This window comes from Hipposideros armiger, unplaced genomic scaffold (genome assembly GCF_001890085.2).
Source record: "Hipposideros armiger isolate ML-2016 unplaced genomic scaffold, ASM189008v1 scaffold_948, whole genome shotgun sequence".
Classification (NCBI taxonomy): domain Eukaryota; kingdom Metazoa; phylum Chordata; class Mammalia; order Chiroptera; family Hipposideridae; genus Hipposideros; species Hipposideros armiger.
The window spans coordinates 40,965-66,792 of NW_017732298.1; the positions used below are offsets into that span (position 1 = coordinate 40,965).

General features: G+C 35.7%; 1 protein-coding gene and 1 long non-coding RNA gene across 3 annotated transcripts in view; one reads left to right on the forward strand and one right to left on the reverse strand.

Moving 5' to 3' along the window:
* Window positions 1-24,039, forward strand: part of TRDN (triadin) — a 43,065-nt gene extending 19,026 nt beyond the window's left edge. Inside the window, exons 5-6 of the mRNA XM_019630804.1 lie at window positions 22,171-22,248; window positions 23,836-24,039. Coding sequence (XP_019486349.1) covers window positions 22,171-22,248; window positions 23,836-23,927 — 170 coding nt within the window. The 3' untranslated portion in view covers window positions 23,928-24,039. The remainder of the gene's footprint in view (window positions 1-22,170; window positions 22,249-23,835) is intronic.
* On the reverse strand, window positions 1,754-21,169 carry LOC109375426 (uncharacterized). 2 transcript variants are annotated; one of them, XR_002122579.1, is made up of 3 exons: window positions 20,645-21,169; window positions 6,354-6,532; window positions 1,754-2,390 (listed from the first exon to the last, which is right to left on the reverse strand). It is a non-coding gene; the product is annotated as an uncharacterized LOC109375426 (long non-coding RNA). The 2 variants fall into 2 exon arrangements; XR_002122580.1 differs by lacking the exon at window positions 20,645-21,169 and adding an exon at window positions 11,548-11,609.
* Window positions 24,040-25,828: the final 1,789 nt, after the last annotated feature.

Below are 25,828 nucleotides of genomic sequence, written 5' to 3' on the forward strand. Positions count from 1 at the left end.
TAGATTCTTAAAAAAAAAAAAAAGCATGATCTTGCTAGGCATTTTTGTGTTTGCTTTTCATCAACTTCCACCTGGGCCCAATGAATTGCATGCTTTGCTGGGCAGAGTCAACCAAGTGAAACAAGAGAAACAGTCTATAAGTAAGAAATCACATGACTCATAGATGTCTTTATTTTCATTATAGATAAAGAAATCAATTTAAATGTCCAGTACAAGGTTCAGGACTACTGTGATTTTGCTTAGTAGTATTAACACCTTTTTTTTTCTGCTTTTCATCTCTGTAGCTATTATGATTAAGGTTCAATATAAGTTATAGTTTATCCCTTAGAAGTTACCCCGTCATTTAAATTTCAGATATTGTCTGATTTTACTTGAGTCAAGAATTTATATCAAGGTAATTGATTCCACTTTCTGTGTCTTTTACTCTCTTAAAATTGAAGGTATTCATCTTTCAAAATTTTCTCTACCAATTTGACTCAATCAGTATTCCAATTCTATGGGTTTTAAACCCATAGCTAGAAAGAGCCTCAAGGAATAAGTTAGTACTCTCATTTTGTTAATAATCCTTTTCTTGAACTTCAGTGGTACTTAACTGCATTTTTTGTTTGATCCTGCTGCGAAGAGGTCTAGTGTAATTGCATTAGAGTCACTGTTATTTAATGGTTTGAACTAATGTATTTCAGAACTCAGTTGGCTGTATTGGAGAAGACTAGGTTAGATTCAGCCTTGGTTTACTCTGCTCTAAAAAATACTGCTCCGTATAAACATACTCACTTTAGTACCAAACATCTACTTATTTTCACAAAACAAAAGCTTTGGGAATTTTGATGTTTAGTCAGTATTTGTTGAATCCCCTCGGCCAGCTGATAGTACAGAAACCATATAAATCACAGCACAAATAATTTTATGACTAAGGATAACTTGGTAAGTATGCAACATAGACTCAGAAAATGGGCAGGCTAACTTCAGTATACTAGCAATAAATAATTATCTCCACTTACTACTCAGACCTTTTAATGGCTTTAAAAAATATTTTAAATTACTTTTATAACTGTTTACAGAAGTAAGAACAAAGGGAGAGTGAAAATTGTGATAAGAACTTTAACATAGCAAAGCTAAATGTTTATTGCATTAATTCCCTGGATCAAAAAGGAACTATCTGCTCATCAGCTATCGTGCATAAATCTGTAGTGTATCCATTTGTAGATATCAATTCCAGATTTCAAACGCAAGTGTAATAGGTTCTAGCATATTATTACTCCTGGTTTTTTAAGAACTTGCATCATCAAAATGCAACAGTTGAATTTTTTAAGTCTTTGATGGCTCAATATTTTCGAAAAAACAATGTAATGTCATCTTTATTCCACAATTGAAAAATATTTCTATTTTTAGGTATGCTTTTCATTTTTTATATTAAATTTATTGGGGTAACATTGGTTAATAACATTATATTCCATTGTGACCATTAATTAGAATAATAAATCCAATGATTATTTTCATTTATATATTTTCAACTTCCTTCTGATGCCTGCCTTCACATTTATTCAGCATTTGTGCCCTTAAACACCATACATTTTAGCACACAGATTTTATAAAAGATGAAAGATTACTGTAGCATGCCCTTTTAACAAAATCCTGGGTTCTTGCTCCAGCATATTGCATGATAAAATCCTTCCACTTGAGGCACTAATTAGATAAAAATACCATATTTCCTTTTTTTGTCCTTTGAAATGTATTGTTTGCTCATAGTTTCTTGTATTTGAAAAAAACTCACTGTCATTTGAAAGTTTATAGTCTGAGATTTCACTTGAATGATGAGTTTCAATTTCACCCTAATCATTAAAGTGTAGTGTAGTGCTCTGTCTTTTCGTATTTATCTTCTGATTCCTCTAATAACTGAACTATCTTCCTCTGTTGGTTTTCTTCTCTTTGCAGTTATAGATAAAAAATAAAAATTTTAAGTTTTAAATTGTTCAGTGGAACTAAAAGTAGACTGTAGAAATGTCTTCAGTCTTCTTTCATGCCTTCTTGAATGATGATGCAATACTTCAGTCAGCACAATCAGAAAACTGAATGATGGGATGATGCTGATTTATTTTGCTATTGTCTCATCCTTCTAGGCAATTCTGTCATTGTTCTGTTTTTTAAATATTTTAGTCTGTTGGTTTTTTTTTTATCATTGTTGGGAATAAGTGATGAGTAGTAATGAAATAATTCTTAAGTTAATGAAATAGAAATATTCAAAATATTGGCCAAATAAGATCATGACTATTCTATACTATGTCCTGAATTTTTAAAATTGCTCAATGATGCCACATGGTAATTACAAGACAGAATGAGTTTTATTCTGTTTCAAAAATAAGTAAAGGTTTCTTTGTCCCATGGAAGACCTATAAAAAAAATAAGACAAGACATATCAGTCTCTATAAACAGCTACAATTCCTCAAAAAAAAATTAAAAACTAAGATTGGCTGCAATGGGGACAGTCCCCTGAGAACCAATGGAGAGAACATAAACATGAGGGTTCATACAAGTCAGGATTTACATACTTTGCCTGTGTTTTTAAGTTTCTTTGGGGTCTCAGTTTTTATATAAAATTTATTTCTTAAGGACTTCAAAATAATAAGGTAAAATAATATATACACATGTCCTCCCTCCATATTTCTTTGCTCTCCCTTTTACAATGGAAGTTTACTGAAAAATGATAGTGCTTCTAGTGTGAAAGATGAGAGAGGATCTTAAGAAAGAAGTAAAAATTGAAATTGAGGGATTGATAGCATATGCCTATGTGAAATTAAGAATAGAGATATACAAGGCTGAAGAGATCATAATTAAGGTACATAATCACAATATCTTGAAATGTTCTTTTGTAACTACCAGTTGTTGAGCACTTACTCTCTGCTAGGATCTTAAAATAATTTTATTTAATCCTTCTGAAACCTTGGGGGGGTGTATTACCATCCTTGTCTTATAGTAGAGAGAATTGAGGTACAGAGAACTTAGGTGTTTTGTCCAGGCACACACAATGCAGATTCAAACTTAGGCCCGCCAAATTCGGAAGCCCTCAATTAGAGTAAGACCAAATCTCCCTGCTTCCCACAACGTAGATGGGAAACTGCAGGTGGTTCACTTTGGTTGGAATCAGGGAACCTAGAAAGAGAAACAAAATTGGAAACATTGTGCAGGATAGTTTGGAGAGAATGGAATTGGAAAGACAAGTTCAGGTTAAGTCCAAAGAGAGGAGGTAAAGCTTGATCTTAGGAGATGGGATGCAGAGGATTATGATGATTTTAGAGATATCACAGATGTAAAATCATGGAATTTATTATTACAGATATCAAAGGAGAGGAAAGTAAAAGATTATTCAGAGATTATTGGCCTGAACAAAATGATGCCCTAAGTAGGGAGTAAAGGAAGAGAGTAGATCAAAATTCACTGGAGTAGGTGGGGCTGGAAAAATAGGGGACTTTGAACTCATCACCTATTAAAGCCACACATGATAGTCCATTGCAGAGGGAAATATATGAAGGTTCCCATCCAAACATTATTTGTTAAGCACCTGTTAAATACCAAGTTTAATACCAGGTATTTTCACACATTTCACTCATTTAATTCTCACAGCAAACTCAGATAATAGGCAGATAATCAGGTGTGGCTTTTCAGGGAGAGGTCAGTGTGGAGATGGGTGAGTGAAGTAAGTCAGTGCACAAGTACTGACTACCTTCTTTATGTGCTTCAGTCCTAGGCTGAGCACAGTAAAGGATGTCAGAATACTAAAAGATGATCCCTAATGTTAACAAGTGGAGTGAGTGTATGGCTACTTGAAAAAGAAAAAGCAACTAATAAATAATAGAAAACGTTTAAACTTGAGAGATTGCATAATACAGACACTAAACGTTACAAGTTTCAGAGGAGAGACATCTGTAATTCCTGATGCCAGAGATGATAACATGCACCTAGAATTTGAAAGATAGATAATATTTGCCTAAGTGCTAAGGAGTAGATAGGGCTTGCTTTGCATATGAAGGAAAATGAACGAGAATGACATGACAGTGTGTGAAATTGATGTGTTTATCAACAATGAGGATATCAGGCTGGCAAGAGGATAAATTAAGATTAGAAAACATCAGGAAATAAGAAGTGATAAATTTGTGGTGACAGATTACAGACACTTGGTCAATCAAGCAAAGCTGATGTTTGGCATGGAGGAGAGTCTTTGAAAGATTTTAAATAGAACAATGACATGAGACCGGCATTTCCGAGAGTGTGATCAGGCAACACTCTGCTTCAGTAATTGGAAATGAGATAGGATTTGTGAAATATTGCTAAAGTTGATGAGTCTAAAACATGGTGAGAAAGGAAGGAAGGATGAATTTTAAGCCATTGTTCGTGGAGATGGTAAAGGGAACAATGAACCAGTGACTTAAGAAATTAATGTTGCAGCTCAAAATGCTACAGACTATTTTGACAATTTAAATTCATACATGTGGTAGAAATTTAAATGAGATCCAGACAGAAATGAGAAGAATGAAATATGTTGACTATATTAAAAACACGTGCAGTAAGGAAAGTGCTAGAATCGGACCCCTTTATAACCTAAAGTGGGGCGATAGCTTCTGTTCCTTCTTTGGCTGATTTCTCTTGTTGTTTTGCATTGTTTTATTTTTACTTTTCATGGGTAGCCAGCTCATGCACAGATGTGTCAGGCAATGAGAATGGCTAGTTAGGCACAGAGGCCCCAGGGTCAGACTGCATGGCCTCAAATCCAGGCCCTGTCACTTGCTTGAATATGACTCAGCCAAGTTCATCAAGCTCTTTAATCCTCCATTTCCTCCTCTGGCCAATAAGGTTGCTAATAAGAGCATTGCAGAATACACGAGCTGATGGCAAAGTGAAACTTAACACCCTTGTCTCTCTTGAGTGTTGGCTTTTCTTTACCGATTGAACACCTACTTAGGAGTTGTTTCAAGTAGAATTTTGTTAGGAATAGGAATTCCTTTTTTTCAGAACCACATTTACAAGTAACATACCAGATCAATTCTGCCCATGCAAGCCATCTGATGTCTTCTAGCCTTGGCTCTACTATCTATAAAATGTGGCTAATAATAACGTAATTGATAGTGTTATATTGGAGATGATATGAAAAAAATCCTGCATTAGATCCATACAACAAGTTGGGTTTAAGTGTCTTCTAGATGAGCTCTAAGAACTACATTAGATTCTGTGGGTACAACAGTTAACAACTATGCATAGTGCTGACTTCTTTAAAATGGGATAATAGACATTACTTTATGGGGTTTATGTATGGATTAATTCATGCACACAGACACACACTTAAAATATCATCTGACTAGGGTAAGCATAAAATGCCCTATTTAAGTGTATGGTGGTGGTGATGGTGGTGGTGTGACCAAATATAGCAAAATTGTGGTTTTCTACCAACCACTCCCTATATTTTCTGATTCAATTACCATATATATATATATATATATATATATATATATATATATATATATGTATGTATATATATATATAATTAACATTCTCTCCCTAGTAATTCTTTCTTTTCTTCCTTATATATATTTGACTTTATATACTTTTCTTCCTTATATAAAAGAGACATTTGCCTGTAAATCCCTATTGCCTTGCCAGATACGTGACATGTTTATTAAATTGAATTAATGATATATAATATTTATCTCAAAAAATATTGATGATCATACCAGAGCACCTCTCTTTATTCATTCTTAGAAATAATCTTGTTATTTTAAAAAGTTGACAGGTTTCTACGCATTGCAAATAGGCCCTGTGTAAAGATTCTTAAAGGAGTTATTGGCACTATCTCCAGAGACAGAGGCTCAGAATTAACAAAGCCAGGTTTGCTGTGTGCATTATGAACTGCAGGCAGCATACAGAATTAGACAGAAGTGACAGAAAAAAAGGAGAGAGTCTACACTTAATTACAGGCATGCACAGTTCCTGGGTTTGGCATGCCCCCATGGGAGTTGCCTTCTGATTACTTGAAGCCTATGGAAGTTGCTAAAGATAAATGTATCAGATTTTCATATTTGTCTCAATCAACCCATTAAACATTCTAGTCACTATAAATAGCTAGAATGCACACAGAAATAGGTGCAAGCACTTCTGAGTGGCTGTGATTCCTACGAGGCTGCTACCATTGTCTCAGTACATTAATGTGATAACAGGCTTTAGGTTTGGGGAGAATGCTAGTAAATAAGACCTCTCCCCATAAAGAATGCTCATATGACTTTATTTTCCCTGTGTTCATTAAAGGGAGCAAAATGAAGACGTAAGATTTCACTTTTTCACATTCGCAGAATTTTGTCTCCTACCCTTTTGAAAGAGGTGCCAGGTTCTGGAGGAATATCTTTGCTTTGACAGAGCTTCCATTAAAGTGTTGTTTTGGTCTAGCCTTGTCACTATAAATGGTATGGACCCGCTGCTCTCAGACAAGAATAAATTCCTTCTCAGGTAACCTACTGGGACTATTCAAAGCATGTTATAAAGTAGTCTGAAAATGAACAAACAATACAGAGTAATTTGATTTGCTGCATGAGAAGCAAGAAAAATTAAGACCTAATCAAAGAATTACCAAACTAATTAGGTGTTATTTATTAATGTGTCATGTCTTATAGTAATCTTATCTGTCAGTTTACATGCCAGAGTGAAGATTAAAAAAGCAGTCTAGTAATCATGTGACTATATTCCCCTAGTGCTATTCTAAGGTTCATTTGGGTGGCCTAGTAGAATAGAGAATCTAGGATTTTGTACCGATTCAAATGAATGCATATTTCTTATACCTTTTCTTAAACAGGACTTATTTTAAACATGGAAATAATATGTAGATCCCATACCCATTTTGTGTAACTATTGTAGACTAAGTACTTTGGTATAATTACTTTCAAAGAGACCTATTTGGTAAATGAATGTTCCTCATCCATAGCTTTTGCTCCTATATAGGGTGTTTGCATAAATTGACAATAATGAATTTTGCAATATTAACACTAATGTTATAATTTATAGATTGTTCAGTTGCTCAGTAATTTTGATCAGTTTTATGACTGCTAGTCTAGCCCAGTATATTTTACATTTTGATTTTCTAAAATAGTCTATGTTGAGGCAATAATACTGTTATTTCTACACAGTAGTAACAGTTATTCCACGCTTAAAGACAATAAATTTTGGTTATTTTTATCCTCATCAACGTCCAGTTGATATGCTCAAAGTCATTCTCATAATCATTTTCCCAGCAGTTACTGAATTCCTAGTATGTACTTAGTTCTATGGTCATAACATGCGTTTCAAAGCAGAAGGCGGTAACAAGCTAGATGGAGATGGCTACAAATAAAACAATGCACAGTAAGTATAAAGCAGGTGGTGGAGAAAAATGGGAGAAGGTGCTAATTAAGCACTCAGTCATATGATGCCCTTTTTACTCACTATGAATGTCTAGACAGGAGAAGACCACAGAGGTTAGTTAGGTCAGGCGTCGCAAAAGTGTGGTTCTAGCATTTTGTTAATGATTATGTTCAGCTTTATCGTGAATATTATTATTAATTGCTTACAATGAGTTCAGTATTTATTCTTATTTAGGTGGTCAATTTTTTTTTATCCCCAGAGGGGAGAAAAAAGGTGATATAATAAGATGTACTTTTTTTAACAATACCAAGTGAGAAATCAACACAGGGTAAAAACTGAACAAAGTAACATCCCCCATGTAATGTTATCTACCCCACTGTGTGTCCTTTCAAATTAGACCCCATTACACTTTAGTGTCTGTCTTTTGTCATTACACTTAATTATTTATTAATACAGGATATCACTCACATCTCCACTACTCTATTTTAGTGAGTATTTCTGCTATATGATTGATATGCCTCTTTCCCGAAGGAAAAATTGTTATCTACAAACCACTTTCTATTGAAACCATCCTCAGTGTTTAGGTAATAAGCATGTGTTTAGTAGACAAGACTCATTTGTAGCCTTTGGAGTTTCCTATACAAAGTGAGAGAAAATGAGGGCCGGCTGAGTGGCTCAGTTGGTTAAGAGCTCACTCAAGAGTTTGACCTCTGAGCAACAGCGGTTTGAGTCCTGGACTGAGCTGAGCAGCCACTGAACTGCCAACAGGTGGCAGGATGGCTCAGCTAAAATAAATTAAAAAAATAATAATAATAAATAAATAAAGTGAGGGAAAATGGACAGAAAAAAGGCCAAATTGTCTTATTGAAATACCCTGTGAAAATAAACTGATTATTTAATATTCTCTCATATGGCAATTGCATCAGTTTAAACCTTTTCTATTTTCTATTGTTCATGACAATAATTATATTAATAATGATTTTTCTCTCAAAGGTCTCAGAGGAATATTATTATTTTTTGTATAATTATAAATAGCCTCCTGGCACATGCTGGATAAGCAGTGTGTATTTTTTTTAATGAGAAAAATTGTGTATCAATTATACACAATTTAAAACAGGAAGAGAAGTTGGATGACTTTCAAATGTGTTATTCAAATGAGAATATATTTGTAAATTTAATTGTGGTGTTAAGCCTATTAAATAGTAATTATTAACATGTTCTCATTTTATCCTTTATCTCTTAAGTGCAAGCATTGAAATATTAAGTTTATGTTATATGTTTGTGGTTGAAAAGATGTGGAATTATCATCTTTATTAAAGCACCAGTAGAAAATGCTCCCCTAAAACAAAACATCAAGTTCATTTTTCTCTTCCTGAGGTAAAAACAGAAGGTCCCTTTTCAATTTGCATTATGTTTCTCCCTTAGGCTTTTTGTGTCTTTTTGAATTGCTTGTGAACACAAAATATCTGCATGTGTCAGAGACAATTAAAATAAAAATAAGGGAATAAATTTTCCCACAGGTAGAGACAAAGGGTAGGAAAGTTGCAAAGTCCATTTCCTTTGCCAAGTTCTGTGTGGTGTGGAAATATTTAAATAGGATGGCTGAAAAGTGCTAAATTGATTTTATTTTATATGAAAGCGATTCCTGTATAAAAGAGAAGCAACACTGTTTTTCAAATGCCACGCAATAGCTTAAAAAAGTACCTCCTTGAATTTGAAGATGGGGAGAAAAACAAATTGACAGGAAGCCTTGATTAGCACGGATTACCTAGAGCTGGAGAAAAATTCAGGTAGTGATCCACATATTATTCTGCATCTACCTGTAAGGACTTTTGAGGACTATCAGAGATGACGATATTGACAACACTGATGAGGATGATGATAAAAAGATTTACCACTTACTGAGTGTTGACAATATGTCAGGCACTGTGCTAAACTCTGGACATAGATCATCTCATTAATTCTCACCAAACCACAGAAGGTGGATTATAACCTGTCTACCTCATAGATAAGGAAATTGAACCTAGGGGAAGTTGCAAGTTTTACTCAAATGACTGGATATTGTTTTTAGCACTGTAGGAAGAATTACAAATATGTTTTAAGAGAAGGTAACTGCCTCTTAGGTTTCCTTTTATTCCTTCATTTTCTGTTTTCTGTGTAGTAAAATCTAATACAAACTCATAATTTCTTTTTCCCTAATAATGTAAATTTGACGTAGACTCCTAAATCTTGCCACTGTGACTGCCACAGAATGCAGGTAATCTGTTGATAACTTTTAGCTGTCTTTGTTGGTCAGTGAAAGGAATCGGGTATGGAAACTATAAGCAAAGTGGATTGTGATTCCATATTCAAGAGCACAATGACTTGTCAACAAAATTATTGAAGGAATCTTGGATATGGTTTACTTTTAATTTTTCTGGAAGTCAATTAAGCTGGCCATCAGACCTAATAACGTATCACCCAGTTTTATCATTAGATTTTTAAGTGTATTTTATTCTTAATGGTTAGAGTGACAGAAAATCAAGATGGAAGAGAACACAGAGTAAATTTATCTCTACAATTATGGTTGGGTCCTGAAGTTGTGGAGAATAGAAATAACAGATTCCGGTAGTTTTGGAATTGATTTAGCAATCGACTGTGCTGGCATCTCTCTGTCAATACCCCTATAGTGGTATCTTGAAGTCAAGCAACCAGAAAAGATACAACACAGAAAGAGCCTTTTTTTAATTTTCCATCTTTACATAGTTTATAAAAATATCAAGCCTCCTACTTCTTAAGTGAATTTGTTATTCTGCTTGTAATTTTTAAAAATATATTTTGTAAAAGTAATATTTTTTTGTCTTAGGAACCATCTTTTCTCTTATTTCTTCACTTTTGTGGTTGCACTCACATTCTCAATGACCAATAATTTGGTGTGACTTGGTTTTCAGTCTGAGTAAATCACAAAGTGTGTTGGAATCTGAAAGCAGTACTGAATACGTATAAATCCTGAACTATCAATTTTTGACTTGAGAATTATAACACATTAAATGTATTCATATTTAAGTATATGCCATGTTACAATTAACCGGTTGCTAAACAACAAACTTATTAGAATTGATACTTTTAAATTAGCAGGAATGATCAATTAAATTAAATAAGTAATAGCCCATTATACATTAGTCAATATGTTATAATGTGAAGGGGAGGGGCATACTTAGGGATTTAAAGAAAACAAGATTTTAGCTTAAAAATTTAGTGAAATTGTGTGATTTTCCTTGAAAAGTGTGCATTTTTAATTCTATTCAATTATGTACCTAAAGATTTATACATAAACATAATATTTTAAATATTTGCAATGGAAAAATTGATTTCTAATAGGATGAGATTTTTTTTTATCCTACAGCTACTCTTACTACTCAACACCTTAGAGAATAGGCATCCCCATTTTGGTAAAGAATTTTAGGTATTTTTGACTTTGGAAAACAGCATCTCAAAAACCTAATTTAAGTTTGTTAAAGCTTTGAATATTGAATGACCATTACTGATGGTCAAAAACATGTGTTGTTTCTAGTTTAAATCATCTCCAAATGCAACAAAGGGTAAAATGTCCATTAATAATTTCATTTCACCATAATACAGAGTCCTGCATTTAGGTATGTTTTAATTATTATAAAATGATTTCATTGACTATGGAATTCTGATGCATGATATAACAACATAACATTTATAATTAATTGAAATTGTTTAGCACTATTCTAAATTTCATCACATATTTTGTTCATTCTTGTCCCTTTATGCTCCTTCTAAAGGAAACACAAACACAAACACCACATATTGTGCAAAAACAGTCTACATCCGTGGGAATGTAGATCCATGGATGTTACTTATAAGTCACTCAGGTGAATTTGCAAGATGTCCAACTTCTTTGGGTTTCACTGTTCTCAGTTAACTCTAAGGCATCTCTGACACTAAAATGCTCTTCAGGTTACATCTGTAGGTGGAGATTTCTTTAGGCTGAAACACATCACAGTGGATAACTTACATAATCTTTCCACTTGATGAGGCCTGTAGATGTTCAGAATATATTGCAAGTTCTATGTCTTGTTTGAGCTATTTAACTCAATCAAGCTTTAATGAAGCAACCTTTCTTCAAGTTTGAGCTTTACTCAGTTTTTTTTTACTAACCGTTTATAAATGCATTGATGTTTCACTTTCATGGAAAGATTGTTGTTCTAACCATACACAAATTGGTAAAGCTTCTCACAGAAAGAAAATAAATATTTTGGTCTGGAGCTATAAATAATTGAAAAAAAAAAGAAAGCCAAAAAATAAATAAATAAAATTTTATCATGTATTTTGTTGGAAGTAATTTGTACTCTACCAAGAACTAAAAATACTATAGTTTAGTCTGTTCATATTCAAGCACTCTAGAAACAACAGAGTGCCATTTGGTAACAGTCATTTATTCACTCATTCGATTAATCATTTGTTTTCTCCTTTAAGTATTTATATTCCTTTACCAAATTTGTACTAATATAAAAGCCCAGATTTGTAAATAAACAACACATTGAGAATCGGAGGATGAAGTATACACGGGGCATTTTGGGAGCTTAAAGAATTGTCAGTGGAGTGGATATAAGGGAGTCAAGTAAGAGATAAAATGGCTGAGTTATGAGGAATTATGAAAATAAGCCATGTTCTAAGCAGTTTTTCAATGAGAATTTGAAATCCCAAAGATATTTGACATTTTATTGGATGCCTCCATGGCAAGTAAGGTATTTACATTCTAAGTATGTGAGATAGCTTTTATTTTTATCTTTTTAAATTGAGACATTATTCCATCCAATATGCCTTATTAATCTCTTTTTCTGCCATCTTTGGCCTTCATACTAAAAGAAAAACATAGAATTCATATTACCTACGTCCCTGTGTTTTACATATTTAGTGTCTCCCCCTGGCCTCACCCTATGTACAAATATGATTTGGTGTGGGATTGAAGGAGATATTATTCACAAAACTAAAAAAGACATATTTAAGAAAAGTGAAGAAATAGTAATTCTGAAAGTTTTGAAAACATACCACTTGACAGTATATCTAGAATTGTGACAATGACATCAGGTAATAAGGAGATTGGTCTTAAATTACTGAATCACTTTGATGGGTTACTTGAGGTCAATTCAGCATCTAATTAAAGTTAAACAGAACATGACCACTGAAGAAAACTATATAACTTTTTATATTAGGAAGTGAATATTTACAGGTTTTCTAAGGATTATTAGTTAGTTATGATAATAGGTAAATAATTGTCATTTATCTTGATCTTCTAAATAAGTATTAAATAAATAGAAAAATAAAAGGGAGTAAAAAAGCCTTAGTCTCAAATTGAGTCTGCTCCCAATGCAGGACCTTGGTTAAACCACTTATCCTTCCAGAGACCATTTTTTTTTCCATCTGAAAAATTAAGGTGTTGGAATAGCTGATTTCAGAGGTCTTTTCCACATCCCCAAACTTTACAATTATTTTTCTATGCATCTATTTTTGTTAAGTCCCAAACATCAGGCATGCTGTCATAATCAAGGTACAAGAATAAATGGAACAATGATATAATCTTGAATCAATCTTATTTCCTTTCTTTAGTTGAATATTCCATGAAAATTTTTTCTACTGCATAAATTGAAGATGAACAGGAAAAAAAACAGTAATATTACCTTTATCATTTTTAATCAAAAGAATGTATAAAATATGCATTTGGCTACTTTTCCTTGCTTTCCATCAAAGTGAATATGCAAATATATAAAAACACATGGAAATATCAGGGAAGCCTTTTTCAGGAGGCAAAGAACCCTTTCCAGTAGAAACATTTTAGCCTGGAGGATGCTCTTTGATCTAAGAAGTTGAAGCTTTTGGTGTTTTAAACACCCTTATATTAGGGTTGCCTAGCCAATTTATACTAAATAATCCATTTGCTTAAAACTTTTCTAAAATCATGAAAAAAAATCTTGAGAATTAATTACCAATAAGGCCAATTAATTACCAATAAGTACCAATATTATTGGAATAACCCAGTAAAGTACTATGTTCTCTTCTTCAGTGTGCTCTATATAAGTCCTCTGGCAAAATTGAGAACTATTATAATTAAGTGAAAACAACGACTAAGCCATTAGTCCATAAACAATATCTAGCAGGATATATGAAAAATTTGGTGCTCTTTTCTGGGTATTATACTTCTCATTTGTTTCTAGATATTCAAGTAAAATTGTCAGTCATCCTTGATTACTCTCTCTCACCTCCCACATCAAATTCATTAAAAAGTCCTACTGGGTTTAAGTCAAAATGTACTCTGAATCCATCCATTTATCTACAATTTCTATGTTTTTCATTGACCATATTTAAAATTGTCATCCATTACTCTGAATAGCATTTCTTATTACCCTCCCTTCATCTGTTTTTTAATGCTATACTAATTTTCATTTCACTTGTTTAGTTGATATGTTTTGTCTCTTTCCACTAGAACCTCAGCTCTGTGAATTAGGTGATTCTGTCTGTATCGTTCACTGCTATAATTAATTCCATGTCCTAGGGAAGGAACTGGCACTAGTAGGCACTCAACAAATATTTATTGCATGAATGACTGAATCTCCACTGCAACTCACTTAGTCCAAGCCCACATCATCTCTCACCTGGGTTATTTCAATAATCTCCTGCCTTCTCTTATATCTTTTTCTTCACAAACATTGTTTTTATTCACAAAGCATCCAGTGGTCTTTTAAAAACATACATGTCATACAAAAACCCTTCACAAACTTACCATTGCCCTTAGGACACATCCAAACACACTGCAACAGTCTACAATGCTCTGATAATAGCTTGTCTCTGCTCTCAAGCCCCACTGACCTCAAGCAAACCAGGCTGGTTCCTAATTTAGTCTTCTTTTCCTTGTCAGGAATTCTTTGACTTGCTTTTCCTTGTCAGGAATTCTTTTCTCGGAGATCTTCCAGAGGTTTGCTTTCAAGTCAGAGCTCAAGTGTCTCCCCGTTGGGGAGCAGGCCACTTCATACCTTGTGAACTTGTACAGTTAGTGTACTCATACAAATGCCCTACACTCTGCTCCCCTACCCAAGACTGCATGCCTCGGACTGGGGCTCCCACTGCTCAGGGGAAGAGCTGCCTCTTTATTTTGTGCTCAGCAGATCCTCCTGGCTGAAAATGGCCACACCCAAAGTGGATGTGTTTTTCTAGTTTTCACAAAGCTCCGTATGTTTAGTTGAGCTCTGCTTAGTGCCCTACTATTTACTATCCAGAGCATGACCTCTTTCCCCAAGCCATTCTCTGTTTTGATGTCTCTACATATATGAGTTCTGAAATTAGCTGTCTTGCTTACCCCCTGTCTCCTCTATCTCTACTGTAAGCTCCATAACCCCAGGGTCTTTATCTTCTTCACTGTGGTCTCTCAGTGACTTCATTAGCACTGCAATATCCATAGACACTCACCATAACCCAGCTGGAGCAGACACTATTGTTTTTATTTTACCTTGAAGCAACTGAGACTTAAGTGATAAAAACAGGTGTACCGTATACCACCTCCAAAAGACTGAGTACAAAGAATGCAAAGTGCTTGTGTAGACTTCAGCAATACACAAGCAGGAGATATAAAGATGCCTATGATTGGAGTAAACACCTCGATGAACCCAGCTCACACAAACTTCTGAAGTTTTTCAGATGACTCCTTATTGGTTCAGTTTTTATATATTTTTATTAAAATATAGCTAATATACAATATTACATTAGGTTCAGGTTAACACAATAGTTATTCAACATTTGCATACTTAAAGAAGTGATCACCATGATAAATCCAGTACCATTATACACTGTACAATGCTATCACAATATTATTAACTATATTCCCCATGCTGTACATTACATCCCTATAACGTATTTGTTTTGTACCTGGAAATTTAAACCTCTTATTCTCCTTCACCTTTTTCCTCCCTTTTTTCATTTTTCAATTACAGTTGACATTTAATATTATTTTCTATTAATTTCAGGTGTACAGCATAGAAGTTAGATGTTTATATAGTTTAAGAAATGACACCCCTGACTAGTCTAGTACTCACTTGGCACCATATATAGCTATTACCATATTATTGACTATATTCCCTATGCTTTACTTTACATCCCCATGACTATCCTGTAACTACCAATTTGTACTTCTTAATCCCTTCCCCTTTCTCACCCATTCCCAAACCCCCTCCCATCTGGCAACCATCAAAATCTTCTCTGTATTTATGAGTTTGTTTCTGTTTTGTTTTGTTTTTTGTTGTTGTTGTTCTTTAGATTTCACATATAAGCAAATTCACATTGCATCTCACTTTTGCTGTTTGACATACTTCACTTGGCACAATACCTTTTAAGCCCATACATGCTGTCGTGGATGGCAAGAGCCCATTCCCTTCCATGGCTGAACAATGTTCCATTGTGTATATGTACCACATACCCTTTATCCATTCATCCATTCAGGGACACCCAGGCTGTCTCCACACCTTGGCCATTGTAAACAATGCTGCAATGAGCATATAGATGCACATGTCCCCTCGTTGTAGTGATTTAAGTTTCTTGGGATAATTACTCAGAAGTAGAATGATTGGGTCCTTCTTTGTCACTGGTTATACCCTTTGTTTTAAAGTCTATTTTGTCTGTTATAAGTATTGCTCCCACAGCTTTTTTTTTCTTTCTATTTTCATGAAACATCTTTCCCATGATATACTTTCATTCTCTTTTGACCTGATGTGAGTCTCTTGTAGACAGTATACATGTATAAGAATCTTATATTCTTATTCATTCAGCCACCCTATGTCTTTTGATTGGAGCATATAATCCATTTACATTTAAAGTACTGATTGACAGATATGTAGTTATTACCTTTTTATTATTCATATTTTTGATCTTTATTTTTTCCCCCCTTCTTAAAGAAGTCCCTCTAAAATTTGGTGTAATACTGGTTTGGTGGTGAGGAATTCCTTTAGCGTTGTCTTGTCTGGGAAGCTCTTTATTGGGCCTTTGATTCTAAATGACAGCCTTGCTGGGTAGAGTAGTCTTATTTGTGTGTCTTTGCTTTTCATCACTGAATATTTCCCGCCAATCCTTTCTGGCCTGCAAAGTTTCATTTGGAAATCAGCTGACAGTCTTATGGGGGTTCCCTTGCAGGTAACTAACTGCTTTTTTTCTTGCTGCTCTTAAGAGTTTCTCTTTGTCTTTAACCTTTAGCATTTTAATTATGATGTGTCTTGGTGTTGGCCTCTTTGGGTTCATCTTGTTTGGGACTCTCTGTGCTTCCTGGGCTTGTATAGCTCTTTCCTTTATCAAGTTAGGAAAGTGTTCAGTCATTATTTCTTCAAATAGGTTCTCAATTTCTTGCTCTCTCTCTCCTTGTGGTACCCCTCTGATGTGACTGTTGGTACACTTGATGTTGTCCCAGAGACCCCTTAAACTCTCCTCGTTTTTATGGATTCTTTGTTCTTTTTGCTGTTCTGGTTGGATGTTTTCTGCTACCTTATCTTCTAAATTGCTGATTCAGTCCTTTGCTTCATCTAATCTACTGTTGATTCCCTCTAATGTACTCTTCATTTCAATTATTGTATTCTTTATTTTTGACGGGTTCCTTTGTATATTTTCTATCTTCATTTTTATGTTTTCTATCGCTTTGTTGAAGTTCTCCTTCAGATCACTGAGCATCCTTATAACTAGTGTTTTGAACTGTGTCTGGTAGATTGCTTGTCTCCATTTTGTTTAGTTCTTTCTCTGGAGCTCTGCTCTATTCTTTTATTTGAGAAATGTTTCTTTGTCTCCCCATTTGGCTGCCTCCCTGTGTTTGTTTTTTGTAGGGCTGTCTCCTGGTCTTAGTAGAGTGGCCTTATGTAGTAGGTGTGCTGTGAGAACCAGTGGTGCAGTCTCCCTTGTCACCAGAGCTGGGTGCTCTAGGTGTGTCCCTTGTGTGGGTTGTGGATGCCTCCTGTTGTAGTTTAGCCTTGGTTGCTCTTTGCACATCAAGGGAAAGATTGACCCTCAGGCTGATTGGTATGAGGACTAGCTGTGACTACAGTGGAGCTGTCATGTAAGGGCTGACCCTACAGAGCAGAGTTGGTTTTAGTGGAGCTCTAGTGCCTGTCCTTTGGGATGTGGTACTTGAAGGTGGCTGGGTGATGCTCTGGCCCAGCCTATAACTGGCCTCTCGGCTTGCCATCCCCGGGGCCTCCTAAGAGGGGACCTGCTGTAGGCCAAGTTTAGCTGTAGTCTGTAACCTGCCCGGGGCCACCTAGCATGAGCTACAGAGTAACTTAGAGATGGCCACCACCCACACTGTGCTTGGAGGTGCCTTGAGAGGCCCAGACATGAAGCAAGGCTGTCTGCTGCTAATGCTGGGTTTAGGTATGAGACACACTCAAGCCAGATGCTGCTTTTTGTGTTTTGTGAACCTTTGAGAAATTTTAGGAATGTCTGCAACATGAGCCAAGGCAGGCCATTTATACGGAAAAGCCATTGGAAGCAGCTTGGGTGTGCCCAAAAGTTGGGTGGGGCATGGTCTCAGAGAATCACTAGGGTGGGGCTGAGGAAAGGTGACAGCCAACTTGATGAGGACTCATACATGATGTCTGCCTGCGTCTGCACGCACGGAGGGGGAGGGCTCACTAAAGAAACAATGACTTCTGTCAGCTCCTCCATGAAAAAGAAAGCTGCCCCACCAGCACTCACCCTGAAACTAAACAATTCAGTTCTTTCCTGTGTGTCCCTGGCACCTTTCAAGCTGCTGCCCCAACTCTGGAGCTGAGAGCCAGTGAGTCCATCAGTGAATAAGTTTGTGTGTCGGCTTTTTAAGAGCAGCACCTGAAAGTGCAGCTGCCCTGCGTCTCACTCAGCCACCATCTCTGCTGGTTTTCACAGCAAGAAGTAATGGGGCTTTCTCTCCCCTGCACTGAAATTCTGAGCTGGGGAGAGGCTGGGACCCCTCACTCCTTAGGGGGTACCTCTGCAGCCAAGATATCCCTCCTGATTTTTAATGGTCATACACAGGCAGCCCTACATAGAAAAATGCATTGGGGACCTAAGGAATAAAATACCTATCAGGCATTTGAGAAAAATAATATCCTCAACATTTGCTTCAAGATTTAGGGAGTAGATTCAGTTGGCTAGAAATGGTATTCAACCAGGGAATCTCCTTTGGTAAAGAAACTAGATAAACTAAACTTTAGTAGTGTGAATTTTTCCCCCCAATGTGATCTGAATTCAGCTCATAGCCTTCTACTTAACTTGAGGTTCTGAGTAATTCCATTCATCATTTAACAAAGTAAAGAAAACAGAAACTTAGATCACTAGAACAAATATGCGTTGTCTAATATCCCTGGAGGAATTTAACTAAACCCACAACAATCAAATTGACTTCTGAGAGAAAAAAAAAAACTAAAAACTCAGAACAATAAAATATTGGCAGCTTACAAACATGCCATTCAAGTTTACGGAAATAATTCAGCCAAAATCACTCAAGGAACAAAAACAAAGCCAATTCACTACGTTTGAATGTCAGAGGGATTTTCAGGTAATAGCTTGTAAAACAAAGGGCACCTTTAGAGTTCCAATGTAAATTTCGACAACCTAAATCTTTCCTTTAGAGAGTAACAATTCTCAGGAATTCCAAACAAATACACTTCTAATAAAATTATAATCCTCTTTCCTGTAAATGAGTTCTGCTATTTCTGTCATTTTTAATTTTATCTGTTATGTCTTTGTTTTCTTACTTCAAAAATCTGTTTCAAGTCCTCTTGTGAGAACAGATGGAATGTAAATTGTAAACATCTTATTAGAAAAATAATTAATATTTTGAGTATTTACTATGTGTTGGCTGCTTTATCTCTTAATCCTCATAACTGCCCTGAAAACTATCCTAAGTTTATAAACTGAGGCTTGGAATCATTATGAGATTTTTCAAATTCACACAGATTATAAGTGATGGAGCTAAAACTCTCACTTATATCCATTTGAGTCTAAGCATAAACTCTTTATTCTAAACAAAATTGCTTTCATTATAAAATTCTATTCGTATAATATTACATTGATATAATTACAAAATGTCATATGTGATACATAACATGCATTCATAAAGCAAAATGGTCTCTGATTTCAATAGCATTCTCTGACATTATTTGAACATAAAAGATTTTTCTGTAAGTCAGTGTTAACGTCATGTGTCATGCTCGAGTATAACAAGCCTGATTTGTTTGGGGGCCCCCCTAGCACAACAGAAACTTGTCCTTAACTAATAATTTCCCTCCTAGGGCTAATTGTCACTGTCACCATGGAGGCAGGCAGCCATGTGGCTCTTTCTTTCACTTTTTCTTGTGGTCCTTCTTCCTACTGCATCCACTGCCTCATAATGATGCAGTCAGTCTTATTAAAGAACATAAATAGTTGATTATAGTTGTAGAGAATTTCTGATGCAAAATGGATATTGCACTTTATGCTGCAGAAGCACCAGTTTGTTTGTTTTAGTAATTCTATGTATTTTGGCCTCTAGGCCTTTTTTTCATGAGATGCTCACTGCCTGGAATCCATTTTCTTCCCCTCCCTTCTTTGCCTGGCAAGCTCCTTTTAGGCCTTTAAATGCATGTTGCAATAAATCTCCTCCAAGATTATTTCTGTGTGTATTATTTCCCATCACACTGCATTACAATGTTCTGTCTGTAAGCTTGTTTTAGCCACTATGTTGGGAAACTCTTGAAAGCAGGGTTGGAGTTTAATGGTTCTTCTTCAGTGCCTGGTGCATAATAAGTGCTCACTAAAGCTTTTTTTTTAAATAACATAATGACTTAATAGTTCCTCCAGGAAAATCTAAGAATATTTTATAGTGTAAATTAGAAAGAATTTTCCAGGGAAAGAATTTCATATATTTTGAAATAAATTCCTAAAGAGCTTATCGAGACTGTAAAAGACTATGACTCCACAGTTACTATTGTTTGGGGAAGTATCTAACAGAGGAGAACACAGCTTAGATTGAACAAGCACCATTCTGTAAAGGCATTTTTGAAAGCCTTAGTATTTAGAAACAATCGAATTACATTAATAACCACTTATATTTTAAGCTTCAGCCATTTGATTAACTCTTTCCTAAACCTAGGCTCTCCTAGATTTTAAAAACTACAGAAACCGTCCTACCTTAGAAATATTTTTCAAGCACACCTCTCAAGCAAGACTCGGGAATGAATCTTTCCAAGTGTACATCCCTCTGACTTACAGAGAAGGTGGAAACAGGGTGGAAACTTCACTCCTCTGTCTCTTCTCAGCTGCAGTCATGGATTCTCTCATAGGAGATGACACTTGGTTTGCCTTACATAGCCTGAGAGGAATATTAAGCACCTTAAATCTAGAGCCTGAGTGGAATTCCAGCTCTGCTTCCTAGGAGCTGAATGGCCTCAACCCCTGTTTGCCTCAGTTTTCAAACTATAAAATGAAAATTATACTTACACCCTAAGAATCTTGTGAAGATTAAATGACTTAATATATCAAAGCTGTTTGGGATTGTTCCAGGCACATAGCAAGCCCTGCATTTTCTTTGCTCACTAAAAAAGGAACTTGCATGTTGCATTACGTTTCTATCAAATCTTTGTGCGCATGAGGAAAAGCTTTAATAATAACACAGATTGGTATTTTTCTAGGTATACGGCCTACATGTTATGAAACAATATGCTTTGCTTTTACGCATACTTGAACATGTCCATGCCTCAACCTATCGTCTCTGAACAACTAGAAGAAAATCCTGTAATGAATAGAGACCAACCTCTCCTTGGCATTAGGATCTAGGCCTGGGCGTCTTCCCTTCTTACCACCAAATGTCTGCAACTCCGATTGCTTCGCTTGCTAATCCACAATTCACCAGAGCGAAGTAATTTTGATGAATTCTAAAAATGGAAAACTTTCAGTATAAGCAGGCAGGTCTGCTGACATTTGATAATATCTAGTTGTCAGTGAGATTTTATAAGGTGCATATGCCCACGTTGATTCCTGGATTAAAAAGAAACACACAGCAGGAGCTCCTGAAATGAAAATGAAGGATAAGACATTTTGCAAGCATTTCATATGGAATCATATGCTAGTTAATGTTTACCGTTCATGGCCCGGATGGTTTTGGTTAATTAAATAAATCACTTGGGATAAGGAAGCACTCGGAAATGATTGTGGGTTTTTATACAGTTCATAATGAGCCCAGAGACTTGAGGGAGCCTTTCAAGGTTCTGTAAAACTGAATAAATTTTCCCTTTGGCCTATTATTTACTTAACTGCAGGTCATTTATTTTGGCAGGAGAAAATGTACCTGTTTAAAATCAAAAGGCCTATGAATTTTAACCTTTTATTGCCCTATTATATCATTCGAGAATTTTTAGTTAAATGAAAAAAAAAAAGGTTTATTTTTCTCTATATTAGGATTTTTCTTGGCTTCTGTGATTTTAGTTTCCATAATTTAAGTGCATATTGAAAATAAATTGCTTGATTTGATTGCATGTAGATTTTTCATTAACGAAGTCCAGTAGATATATTTAACATTGTGTATACATCTATGAAATGTCTCTGAAGATAGCTGGATCTGTGTATGTATCCACTTAAAAATCTCACCTAATGACATTTTCTTATTGCATAATAATATGAATTTACACTTCAGGTTATGAATTATGCATGTTGGGGACAGATCTAGCTCTTTTGGTTGTGGATATTAAATTTGTTAATGCTGTATTTTCAATACCTACTTCTGCATTGTATGCGCAGGACAGAGCCCAGCCATACCACCTCCATTACCAACTGAACAAGCTTCCAGACCCAAGCCAGCCTCACTTATTCTTGAAGGCAAGTATTTTATTTTAGTTTTTTCCAATGATCTTCTGTATTAAAGATAAAATAGAATGCAAATAAACAAAACAATAGCAGCAACCAAATGCATATTTTCTCACGTTGTTTTATTATGTCTACATACTAAATAGCTACAGTATACTTTTCCTGAAATAACAGTTTGTTCCTTTTTAGAAAACCCAAAATTTCCTCTTAAGATTCTATTGGATTGTCGGAAAAGCCATGACGTATTTGTTCTATGTTTTTCATTGCACAAATGCGTCATGACTTTCTAACAACCCAATATGTTGGTGTCCATCAGCTTCCAGAATGGTGACAGCTTTGTACCCTGGAAATCAACCAGAAAGTAGACAAATGGACAAGGATATGCCTTGCGATTATTACAGTTTCACTCCAACTCCATCAACTTAGTGTCTTAAGACTTTGGTGTCAGAGTTTCTGAGTTTGAATATGAGCCCTACCTCTTACTAGGTGTGTGCATTTGGGAAGTTACTTAAATTCACTGTTCATGTGTTTTGTCATCCCAAGATGGACCAAGAATAGTACTCATCTCACAGATTTACTGTGAGGATGAATTGGTGTGTGTGTGTGTGTGTGTGTGTGTGTGTGTGTGTGTGTGTGTGTGTGTGTATGCCTACTTATAAGTGCTTTATAAAATTAATAACACTACTATGAATAAATAATTATTCAAAATATGATGGTCAAGATTAGCAATTTTAAAGGATGAAAATATTATTAGAATCAAATTTGCTAGAAATTTAACATCATTTCATGAAGCCTTCATTCATTTCTTCAATTATTATTTATTAAATCCCAGTCATGGGATCATGTCCAATATTGTCCAAAGTACCAGGGATTCAGAGATTAATAGAAAATAGTTCCTGCCCACTAAGACTTAGTTTATAGATATACAATTAAAAGTATTAAAGAAGAGCCTGATATAAAATACAAGTAATTAAAGCCAATTGCACCACTGATTTTTTGCAAGAGTACAAACAGAGGTCTTCCCCAGATTGCCCCAGCACCCATTCCACCCTAGCTCTGTATCACACTGAAAGGGACCTTCTATATACACATGTGGATACCAGCCATCTTGTTCAAGTTCTGTCCACTCTGTTCAACTGCTACCTATCGGCTTTGACCACCACGTGAGACTAAGGGTGATCACTCTTATGAGGATTCGTTCAGGAAGAGGTCAATGCTGTTATTGGCATCAGAGTAAGGGTTGTTTGGGAGGAAAAGAATCAAGGTCCCAAGATCTGGAGTGTAAGAGAGAAGAGACTTGAGGTGGCCACATCCTGTCTTCCCCCACTGACTCCTAGAACCAGGGCAGGGTATAGCTGGAGATGGGCCCAGACGAGCCCTGGAAAGCACGGAGCCTCCAAGAGGGGCCCTGGTTGCTGGGTTCTAAGAGGTGTGCTGATTATCACAATGTGAGAAGAACCAAAAAATAAGTCAGCACAAAGTACTGGGAAAGCTTAAAGAAGAAAGGGGATAGCTCTGTCTGGAAGAGGCGAGGAGGACCACAGAAATGGCAGACGTAGCTGTAGAGCTGAATTCTAAGAAGAGGTTTTCATCATGCAGGCAAAGAAGGCAAGAGCATTACCATTAAAAGGACTGGCATGTGCAAAGGCATGGAGATGAGAAAGAAGCAAGTCTGGTCCAGAGAAGAATAAGATGTTCATCATGGAGAGAAGGAAGGAGGTGTGGAGAGAGTTTGGGAGAGATGATAAAAAGACATGCAAGGGAAGATGATGCTACGCCTTGTATAGGCAACCTTGGGATTTATTTTTATCTTCAAAGTTTTACTTTAAAACATTGATTAGTAAAATAAATCCCCAATATACTCAGGCTGCTGATACATTTATCAACATTTTCTATTCTTATGTATCTAACTCGTCTTTCCTTTTTCCCTTCTTTTTTTTTTCTGAATGAATTTTTGTTTGTTTTGCAAATCTTTGACATCATGCTGTTTCACTCACTGAGGAATTTTTATTTTATTTAAAATTTGATACATTTACATGGTTCAAAATTTAAAAGTTACAAAAACTATTTAGGATGAAAGTTTTTCTCCTGACCCTATCCACCAACTACTGAGTTCTCCTTACAGGCAGTCAGTATTAGTTCCTTCCAGAAATATTTTGTGCATATACAAACACAAATATTTCCCCCTCAGCCAAGGGATTTTTATTTTTTATCTATAGAAGATGAGCAGTTTCTCATGGATGAAATAAGACACGCTCATTTAGAAAGGACATCTTGGCTCTCATTCACAGGGTAGACCTGTGGTGTGAATCTGGTTGTAGGCTCTTGGGAAAAGAGTAGTCAAAACAAGTCATAAAGCCTGAATTTAACAGTAGTGTAGTGGATGGAGAAAAGGAAATAGATCAGAAAGAGATCTCAGAAGAGTCTCAATGGGTTTAGGTATCAGATTGGATATAGGTGCTCAGGTAGAAGAAGGAACTGGAGTGACTGAAGGCTTTCTGAATTAGGTATCCAGGTAGGCAGTTAGTGCCATTAACTAAGATGGGAATCCATTGAAATAAAATCGGCCCAATGAGAAGAAGGAAGATGATGGTTTCAGTCTGGGACATGAGAGTTTCCCATGGGACATTGAAATAGAATTACTTTGGTTACACATTTGTGTTTCACACACTTAATAGCCAGTGGAGGATTTGAGTAGTTGAACAGGTGAAGTTTTCCTAAGGTTACAGTCTGACTCCAACTTGTTCTATGCACTTGTCTGGCCAGATTCTGGCCAAGTCATGCCTACAACTATGTTCTCATCAACTCACATTTATTTAGGATATTATGTTTGCTATAGCCATGTGCATTTCACATTTGATATTCCAAAACCCTGTGAAGCAGAGAGTATTATTAATGATTAATAAATATAGGCCTGGGGTTTACTTATTTATGCTAAATTCATAAATGGCAGGACTGGGATCCCAGCCCTGGATTTCTAGTGGCATGCCCAGGGAACTTTCTGGTATATTACTATGCAGCATTGAAGTTTGAGGATAACATGTTTGTGTCTTCTGCGGTGTCAGCTAGTTTTGGAAAATGGGAACAAAGTTTTTTGCTTTCTATGTCATGCGGTTCTGTGATAGAAACATCATGATGTCAGTGAAGAGAACCCCAGCAATGCTTCTCAAGATTTCCTGTGCATACAAATTACCTGGGGATATTGTGAAAATGCAGATTCTGATTCGGTAGGTCTAGGGTGGGGGCTGAGATTCTGCATTTTTACCAAGCTCCTAAGTATTGCTGATGCTGCTGGAATAGGACCACATCTGAGTAGCAAACCTCTAGATGATTTAGGAGGGAGATGGAGAGTGACTGAATATTTCTAAAACTGATTTTAATTTAGTATTAGTCACCTGAATGACCTGTAATTGGCCAAGTGTCCTTCGGAATTACAGGAATGCAACTTGTAGAGAAATTTTGGCTGATAGTTGTCTGGGAAAAAGCCAAAGGTTTCAGGCTAAGTACCTAAGCATTCTAAAAAGGCTCACAAGAGAGCAAGAGAAATGCCATTGGGAATGGGGGAAAGGTTACATTATACTTGTAAATTATA